This window comes from Hibiscus syriacus, unplaced genomic scaffold (assembly GCF_006381635.1).
Source record: "Hibiscus syriacus cultivar Baekdansim isolate YM2019G1 unplaced genomic scaffold, ASM638163v2 tig00111662_pilon, whole genome shotgun sequence".
Classification (NCBI taxonomy): domain Eukaryota; kingdom Viridiplantae; phylum Streptophyta; class Magnoliopsida; order Malvales; family Malvaceae; genus Hibiscus; species Hibiscus syriacus.
In genome coordinates this window covers 1,269,850-1,279,884 of record NW_024063150.1, presented here as the reverse complement: position 1 = coordinate 1,279,884, position 10,035 = coordinate 1,269,850, and the positions used below count along the sequence as shown (strand labels likewise).

General features: G+C 38.4%; 1 protein-coding gene and 1 pseudogene across 1 annotated transcript; both read right to left on the bottom strand.

Annotated features, from left to right (window-relative positions):
• Window positions 1–466: 466 nt before the first annotated feature.
• Window positions 467–1,567, bottom strand: LOC120167094. Its single transcript, XM_039176209.1, has one exon. The coding sequence runs from the start codon at window positions 1,565–1,567 to the stop codon at window positions 467–469; it is 1,101 nt and encodes a 366-aa protein (XP_039032140.1).
• A 2,992-nt stretch (window positions 1,568–4,559) lies between these two features.
• Window positions 4,560–9,741, bottom strand: LOC120167127 (annotated as a pseudogene).
• Window positions 9,742–10,035: the final 294 nt, after the last annotated feature.

Genomic DNA, 10,035 nt, shown 5'->3' with positions numbered 1-10,035 from the left:
CAGTTAACGATAACTTTGGTTATAATTTTATAGGTAACCTGACAGAGGCTTATAGGTCTAAATTGGGTAATTTTATCAGGGTTATCTACATTAGGGATTAAAACCAAACATATTTTATTTAAAGCTTCTTCAATCTGACCACCATTGAGGCAATGTTTGACTAGATAACAAACCTTTTCTCCAACTGTATCCTAATTTTTCTGAAAAAAGTTAGCATGAAACCCATCAACTCTTGGAGCTTCTAGGGGCTCATACTGAATAGTACATCTTTAATCTCAATATTATCGAAATGTTTATCCAGCCAGCTCCACTGCTCATGAGTCAAATTAGGAAAAATGTCTATTATTCTCAAGAGATTGCCTCACTAAAGGGTCCTTAGTGAAAAGATCCTCGTAGAATTTCTTCACATGGCTTTTAAGCTTTTCTTGGTCCTCACACCAATCATCAGATTCTGTTTTGAGGGCAGTTATAAGTTTTTCATGCCCTTAGTAATTGCACATGAGTGGAAGTACTTGGTATTTTTGTCTCCGTGGGTAATCCATTTGCATCTCGCCCTTTGAGCCCAAAGAAGATCTTCTTGTCTTAGGATTGTTTCTAGCTCAATCTTGAGCTCAGCTTCAAGAGTAGTCAGTCTGGTAGAGTTATAACAACGAAGAGCTTTATTAATACCTTTTAGCCTAGTAACTAATTTTTTCTTCTTCTGGTTGATATTACCAAAAACTTCACTATTCCAAACCTTGATGCTTTCCTTGATATGTGTGAGGCTTTCCATAAAGTTATCATGTTTAACCCATTCTTTTTTAATAAACTGCTCAAAGTCTGGGTGCTCCATCCAATCTGCCAGGAATCTGAACTGTTTCTTTTTATTCCCTTTGGGGCTGTTTATAGTATGCAAAAGAATAAGGCAATGATATGATCCCGTTCGGTCAAGGTGGTGAACTCTAGTATCTGGGTATAATTCTAACCATTTTATGTTCATAATGCATCTATCTAGTCTTTGCCATAGGTTGCCACGTCTCCAAGTAAATTCATCACCCTGGTACTTAACATCAATCAAATATTTGTTGAATATGAAGTCTTGGAAGTATTTACTCCCTCCTCTGAAACGATTGCTACCACCAATTCTCTCATCAGGTTTCAGGATACAATTAAAGTCTCCTCCTAGGATCCAAGGTTCATTATTGCAAGGTTTGAGCTTTTCTAGGAGATCACATAGTTTACATCGAATGTTGGGGTTGGGGCTAGCATAAATTGTTGTAAAATAGTTCCAGCAGTTGCTGCTACTATCCTTAATAGGTGCATGGACATACTGTTTGGAAATACTTAAAATTTTAACCTTTACCAAATTATCCCAAAGTATCCATATGCCTCCACTGTGACCCTGAGCTTCGATTCTGAAAGAGTTAATGTATCCCATATTGTTGATAATTCTGTCAACTCTCTTGCCACTTGTGTGAGTTTCCATCATGGCAATGATCTTGGGTTTGTGAACAATCACACAGTCTTTGAAACATCTTCTAAAAGAGGGTTTAACAACCCCTTGAGTATTCCAAAAAAGAATCTTCATAACTATTGAGGTAATGGGTAGGTGCTTTGTGACAACTCTTTTTCCTTCTGTTCTCCTTCTTGACTCTGTTCCAGATCAATTTGCTCTATTGTTTGAACTTGATTGGTTGTAAAAGTGCTATTATCAGGAGGTGCCAAGTTATCGAGATTCATGGTATTTTCTTAGAACCATTCCGAAAGTAACTGAACGTTAGGACTGATAGTAGGTTTAGATTTTCTAATTTTAAGGCCTTTTTTGGTAATGTTGGAAACTTGTTTTGATTTTTTATTGGAGTTCCATCTAGAAGTGAGATTATGATTGTCATTTTCATGAATGGTAATTGATGTATGTATTTCATCTCCCACTGTTACCATGTGTTCACTGATTTGGGCATTTTTATTCACCATGACCTGGATCCCTCCTAAGTTCACCTCCTTAGTATTGTCTTTACTCGCTGTCATTTCACTGTCAGTAATAGGGACCTCAAATAATTTATCTTCAGTTTCAAGGATATTGTGAGTACTTTTTCCCTGGGTCTTGTCTGTATTATCAGTTTGAGGTAATGTGTTTTTGTTTCTCATTATTTCTCTACCTCTCATTATGTTCTTCATCTGATCTGTTGAAATGTTTGTTTTTGTAGCAGGTGTTTGAATACCATTTTCCTTCCTTTGATGCTGGTAAGTTTTATTGCTTTCTCTGGAATCTTCCTCTAATTGTTCTTCATGAAGAGGGGCAAACCTTGATCCTTGTCTTGATGATCCTTCAACCTCTTTGTTTCTATTTCGAGTTCTTTGAACTCTACTGTTTCTTCCTCTTGATTGAACAACCATCCAAGGACCAAAGGGATTTTCTTTACTTATTTCAACATTGGCTTGTTCTTCAATAGCATTGCTAGTGTTGGAGATATCCACCTGCTTTTCTTCTTGGTTGGTTTGACAGACTTCTTTTGCATGTCCATAGGTACCACAATTGAAGCAGATTTGTTGCAGACCTTCATATTCAATCTTTTGAATGAAGTCATCAATTCCCACGCATGGAATAAGAGGTTTGTTCATATCGATAACAACTGCAATTCTTGCAAATTTCCCCTCTCTCCAACTTTAGTATTATAATCAATTTTGATAACCATTCCAATCGTATTCGCAATTGTTCTGATTAACACTGCATTGTAATACCAGTAAGGTAGTCCAGGTAGTCGCAGCCAGGCGATAACTTGTGAATGATGCTTTTCAGATGTGGTAAAGTTCCTCGACCATGGTTGAACAGTCAGGTAATTTCCATATATCATCCAAGGGCCATAAGTGAGAACTCTATTATAGTCTTCCATATTTTCAAACTTCACTAAATAGTAGTCATTATCAAGATCTATTAAGTTGAAGTTGCCTATCGACATCCATAACGCCTGGATCCTGTTTAACAACGCTTTATATCCAATCTTTTTTCCCAACAGTCTAGTGATAATAACTTGTTTCATGTTTCGATCAATCAGATCATGGATTCGCTTTGAGAAGCTTATTATAGAAAATTCTCCAGAGCTGTCCATGGTGATATCTCCTTCATGGAATACTATCTCTTCTTCAGGCATCTTGACTGGGGAATTCTTGTTTAGAATCGATCCCCTGGCAGCCATGGCAGCATAAGAGATTTTCTCAGGACTCTTGAGATGTCCTTTGATCACAACTCCTTCTTCTTGGGAATAATCTTCAGTCTGCATATTCTCCGTTTGTTGAATTGTTTCATCATCTTCAATTGTTAATTCCCGATTCTTTACTTTCTTTGTGGCTCTTTGATCTTCTTGGGCACTAATGATGTTCATCTTAAGAGAGAATTCTTTGTTCTTTTAAGATTTATTTATTGTTAGTTATTTATAGTCACTTTTGAATTAACAACCTAATAACATAATTGAATTAATATTAAAATCAAATGATATTTAATATAGTTTACCCTAAATGATGAGACCCATTGAAAGGCTCTCGTTTATCACCTCCAAGCCCACTCTCTCAACAACTTGGCCCTCTTTCTTCTACAAAAGGGAAACAAAACCCCACCTTTAGCCTTCTCACCTTTACTTCACAATAAATAATCTGAATCAATTATGTATAAACTTATTATAATACGAACCTTTCATAATGTACAACATTTTTTTTTAACTTCTACACCTATTAAATAATCACATTTTGTTACGTATTTATATCAAATAAATAACATTAGCAACATTTCAGACTTAAAAGATATGTTCACATACTTTAAATTATTAAAATGGAAGCATTTCGGGTTTAAGTCACTTTGTTTTTCTATTTAAGAAAATCCAAAAAAAAAAAATGGAAAATTTTCCAAATTTTTTTATAACATCTTTTTTAATATTACGAATTTGTAAAATTAAAAGTAATCTAATAGTACTCTTAGTGATAAATTAAGCCATAGGTGTGATACATGGAAAGGGTGAGACAAGGAAAAGGTGTAAACATGCACGTCTTGCTGTCGCTGGGCAACACCGGACTTGACAATAGACATCCAGCAAGCAGTCATTAGCTGTTACAATTGGTTTCAAACATTTTCTACCCGAAATAATGCTCTATTCGAACCTAAGATCCACAGCTCGGTATATCCGGTAGCCAGAAAAACTCATTAAGAACTTGTAATATAGGGGACAAGAGTGGTCATGTCAGTCGGAAACATCAAACAAAGATCATATACTAGCAGATATGAACAAGAAAGATATTACATGGTGTATTTACTTACATTCCCAGGTTGAGAAAGGGGGTGAAACATCTTTACAAAAGGGGAGGCTGCAAATGCAAGGCCGATGTAGCCATGCTTGAAAGTTGAATTCAAGTGTACATATATAAATCAGACACCATTCACTACTACCACCACCACCACATGTCCAAAATTAGATTATACCACCACATGTCCAAAAGATTATACCACCACCTCCATATATCGGATCTGATTTCTGAAAAAGCTTGCTGCCAGACACTTTCAACCTGATGCCTACACCAAAAGCTGAAACAATTAAAGGGGTGCATGTTCTTATTTAATAACATGGTATATTCAACCTGATCAGTTTTCACTTTCCTGATCAAAACAAGATCCATTACTTAAATGCAATTATACACACCTATAATATTATCCGGAAGCATTAGAACCAAGGTTAACAATTCTTTGCCCCAGCTGTTGAAGGGGACATTTCACTTCTTTTGCATCTAATCCTTTGCTAGAAACCGGATTGTCGTCACCCTTTGAATTCAATGACTCCGGCTTCATCTTCTGAACCTCCTCCCTAGTGTAGATACCTACCTTACGAACCATGGTACAAACTCCCTAGTCACAAGCAGTAATTAGGTATCAAATATAAGAAACAAGAAACGTAATAGAATTTAGTTAGCAATACTTACTGCCAGGAATCGTATTATAATTTAGTTAGCAATACTACTGCCAGGGATCATCTCCAACAAGCATCATATCACCCTCATCATCGGTGTATACGACGAGCCAGTTCTTTTTAGAGGCCAATAGTTCACCTCCAAGTTCAAATAATTGATCCAATTCAGCCATCAATTCATCATAGTTGTTGAACTTTGTAAGGTCCACAGACCTACCAAGAGCAGTCCCTTGCATTAGAACCTGAAAAGAAAATACACATTTAGCAACATAATCATTGCAATAGACAATAAGAGCAGATGTACATCTTCAAGGAGAGAGAAACGGAACCTTAGTGCAACTCCGAGCTGAGGCGTTTGGAGATTTGCTTTCAACCTCCCTTGTATGAGGTTGACTCAGATGAAATGCTTTCTCTGATTCACCAAAAGTAGATGGATTCTCAGCCAACTGAGAGATCTTTGACTGTTCGGACTTTCGATCAGATGCAAATGTCTGAACATGGTTTGGTGCAGTTTCCACTTGATCTGCTGCCTTATTCGACGTATTAAGGTGAGACTAGGGGCTCAGATGCAACATTACTAATGAGAGGAATACCAAAGAGCTTACAACTTCCTTCTCTAGATTTTCCGTTATCATGATCTTGACCCGATGAAGCTTTGGGCATTAAATCCCTCGATTGGACAGGATTCTCATAATTAGATGATGTTGGGGGAGGCATCAACAAGTTTCCATGTGGGTGCTCGATCCTATTACCTTGGAGTATAGGATACTCGCCAAAACCACCAAATCTGCCATTTCCTCGAGCTTGATAAGGCACATCAGAACATTGCATAGGAAGCTTAGTAGTAGTGTCAACCATCTTGAGTGAGACACCAGAAGACATTTGGGACCAAGATCCAAGCTTCCCTTCTTGATCAAGTAATTGTTTTCTCATAGGATAACAGCCTAATAAAGTTTGATCAACCAAAGATGTACAATACCCAAGGGGTAATCAACATTTGACCTAAAACCTGAGAGCAAATCTGTGTACGGTGGTTCATGCCTCCCAGATGACATCCAATTATCTGACCCAAATCTTCTTGAAGCGGAAACCACATCATTCTTCTCATCATCTACTGAAGGTTGCCACATCACTGACTTTTCGGCGGTGTCAGACTCGTTACTCTCAGCAAAGTTGCCTCTCAAGGTCGAGAATTTTTGACCTTGCAAGACCCTTGAAAACTCACTAGTTGGTGAAGGGTCTACAGTAACTTTGGATGAACCTAGAAAATTAACTTAATTTAATAAACCATACCAGAAGAGCTGTTACTTGAAAAATAATAAACCACGTTGCATGACAAGACCTACCTTCCCTTGTCAGCACAGAAGAATCAGGGGACGAAGGGACTGCATTAGATCGAGGCCTTTTTGGCCTGGGCATTGGAAGGGGGTCAGTACAGGAGGCCAAAGTAGGTTCAATTTTCCAAGGAGAAACTCTCAGGGCGAGGTATGGTAGAAGCCTCATCCCATCGAACCTATTAGGGACATTAGAACCTCATGTCAACATAAGCATAACTTGAGATATTCTACAATTTGTTTCAGTATTGTAAAAACAAATTATCAAATGTTTGCTCAAGTTAAAATCTACCTTGAGGCATCTCCATTTGGAATCCTTCCACCTCGTGGGATCAGCATCTTCAATTCCAACTATTGTTCCAGTATACCTGCAACAACAACAAAAAAAAATTCAAAAACCACAATCTCAGCTTGCTTGAAAATCAATTTGAACTTGCTGCCATTCTTAGTTTAAAAAAGCGACGCTTAAGCACGATTAAAGCGCTAAGCGACTCGAGCGAGGCCCCTGGCGCTTCAGCATAGCAAAAGCACTACGAATTCATTAAGCAGTAGCAATCGGCGTTTTTGCAGCGCTTTTAGCAAAGCGCTAATCGGCGCTTAATCGCGAGTTTAGAAGATACGATTATGGGCTTTAGCAGATACGATTTTTGGGCTTGTTTAGGGTTTAGCGGGCTATTAGATTATCAGGCACCGATCCCATTCTTTTGCAAGATATTGATGAGAGCAATGAGTGGTTGATGGGAAGAATGGAAGATGATGAAGATGATGATGAGGCGGTGTTTGTTGGTGAGGATTTGACATGGAGTGATGTTGCTAACGCTTACGGTGCATATGAGCCTAGTTATCTAACTAAAGCATCAAAAGTAGTGAATGATGGAGCCGGACCATAGAAAAATGATAAAGGAAAATCTCCGTCCGAGTTGATGACGATGACGATGACGATTTAGAGGATTTTTAGTTATAAGGAATTGAGGGTTTAGAAAAATACTTTTGTTCATCTCACTTTAGACTACTTTTGGTGAAGGCCATCTTTTGAGATTAATATGCTCGTATAGTCGTATGGTTAATGGTATATAAGTATTTAAGTGTTTATAACTTATAAGTAAATTGAGAATTATATTTTGGTGTTTAAGTACTTATAAGTTTTGAATATATGCATTGACACTTTGATATTTAAGTATTTATTAGATAATTTATAAATATTCTATATTTTTTTGTGAATTTTGGCCTTTTTGGCTCTTCGTGTGCATAAAGCAAGCGCTTTCGCTTAGCGCTTCGGCGTCTAGGACCCTAGGCACTTTAGGGCGTTTTACGCTTTTTAAAACCAAGCTGCCATTAGGCGATAACAGTGAAAGGAAGATACAGGCCATACCTCTGCTCAGGACCTTCTTCGCCTTCGAACCTCATTTTGAACCTCATCCCTATGGAGTAACTATTCTTCATTGACTCCATGTACTGATCAAATGGAACAATAAACTCAGCTGGACTTGTCCTACAATAGAAATTTGAAAAACGTTAATACACAAATTCTTCTACCAATCGGTAATGGTACAGTTGAAAATTCCTCACCAACAGGTCTAGTTGGAAAGTTAGGGCATACCATGCTAGGGGAAAAGGCAAAGAATGTCAAGAAGGTAGGACGATCTATATACCTAGGTTTGTAATACACGGTGAATATAGTACTTGTTGTGTAGGCATGCCAGGCTGTCGCCAGCACACCAAGATGCATGCTATGACTTGATATTACAGATGAAGGACATTGCCCTGCTGCCTCATTGCCCGTCGTACACCAACACATAATTCTCCATTCTCACCTCTACAACAACTTTTCCACTAATTTATTCTCAAGCTCAAGCATGAGTTTAAAAAGCTAAATACCAAATTTCAAAGCAGTGTGAAGAAGTAGACAAACCTTAAAAATATAAATGCATCCCCCGTAACAAGCCTCTTGGAACTAACAAAAACACTCCATCCACTTTGAAGCAAATGTCTTCGTGGTTGACCTGTTATTTCCATTGTCATTTTAATCAAACCACAAGTCTAAATGGCTTAATCAGAACAGAGTAAAAGATCACGTTGATCAAACTTGTATAGGCCTGGAAAAACAATTAGATTTAAACATTACCCCTGAAGATATGCCGGAATCGCCACTCTTTGCCATGCAAATCCTTTGCAACCAACTCCTGGGTAGGAGTTGCCGTGACATGTCCTGTTAAAACCAATAGGAGAAACACGACCTAATTCACCAATAGAGAAAAGGAACTATAAATCTGCTGTCGGTAGACACAACCAATGGAGGAAGACATTCATCTGCATGACGTCTGAGCACCGAAAACCCACCATGGGTGCTTGTATCTGAGGCAGTTAAGGTCTTGCAAAAGGAATGCACGTGGAACCGCGGTGGTTGGGGAATAGGAGATTCCTTCTCCAAGGTGCTCTCGTCTTGCTGCAGGGAGCCAAACCTTGAGAAATTCGACTTCACATCAACTTGAGCAGAAAAAGAAGAAGAAGAGGTGAACGAAGCTTACATTTGGTTCAGGAAGTAAAGTCACTTGAGCAAACACCTCATCCGTATCAGGTTCGGCCTAAAGAATTAACAGTAACAAGTTATCCCTTCCATTATCAAAACGAAAACCCAGAGAAAGTGGAGAAAAAACAAACGGCCAAATAAATAAATCACAGTAAAAGAAAAGGTACCTTTAACTGAACGTTAATCACGCTACAAAGGATCTTCGATGGAAGATTATACAGTGGCATCTGTTGGTCCGCTACCTGATTAGTAGACGCCTCCACCTGATTCAGCTCAAAATCACGATTTAAGCAAATTAAAAAACACCTCAAGAAATAAAAGAAAGGTAGAAAAAAGGAAGGGAAACTAAAACCTGTTCTATGTGGCCTGAGGAAAGTAAAAAACGCGATCTCCTTCGCGAGGTACGGTAACCAGAGGGCCGGCACACGCATGCCATAGCTCCGTATAAAGCGCCGTCTCGGGGTCTATGTGTTCCCACAAAACAAAGCCAAATAAACAACAACAAAACAAGGGAAAGCCGGTAAGGAGAATGTGAAAAGAAGGAAGAATCGAAGAATTATACAGACCTCTAACGGGAGCTGGACGAGTTGAATGACCGTTTTGCCCTTCCATGGATTTCCTAGCATCGTTGGGTTCACTAAAACCAGAACAAAAGCTCTCTCGTCCTCCTCCTCCGCCGTTCACACAATTCCCTTTCATTAGTACCTCAGAATTCGCCATTTCTTTCAATTGAAACTTTCTCGTATGTCAATCTCTCATCTCAAAATCCTGAAAGCCTCTTCTTCACCTCAGGAACACTACACCGACGAAACGAAAACCCTACATTTAACTCAATTCAGCACCGAGACTCGTTGATTTACAGCGTGAGATTGAAAAATCGGAGCCCTTACGCACCAAAAAGAGAAAGCTGAAACTCTTTTTCTCTCTGCTTTTCTTCTTCTTTTATCTGCGTGTGTGGTCTTAACCGAGGGTGAGTCAAAACGGCGGAGGGAATATCATTTCAACCGCGATCAATTTCTAACCCCACCGGCAGTAACCTGTTTTATCTCCTTTATCAACTGGCTATAGCCAGTCATGCCTATCAGTGAGGGGAGTCGAGGTTCAAGGGGACCAGTGGAACACATTTTATAATTTTTTATAATAATAAAAAAATTTTAATAAAATTTTCCATTCTCCAGTTCATATTAGTCCATAAGTCAATCGAAAAAAATTTAATTAAAAATAATGAAATATGTTTATT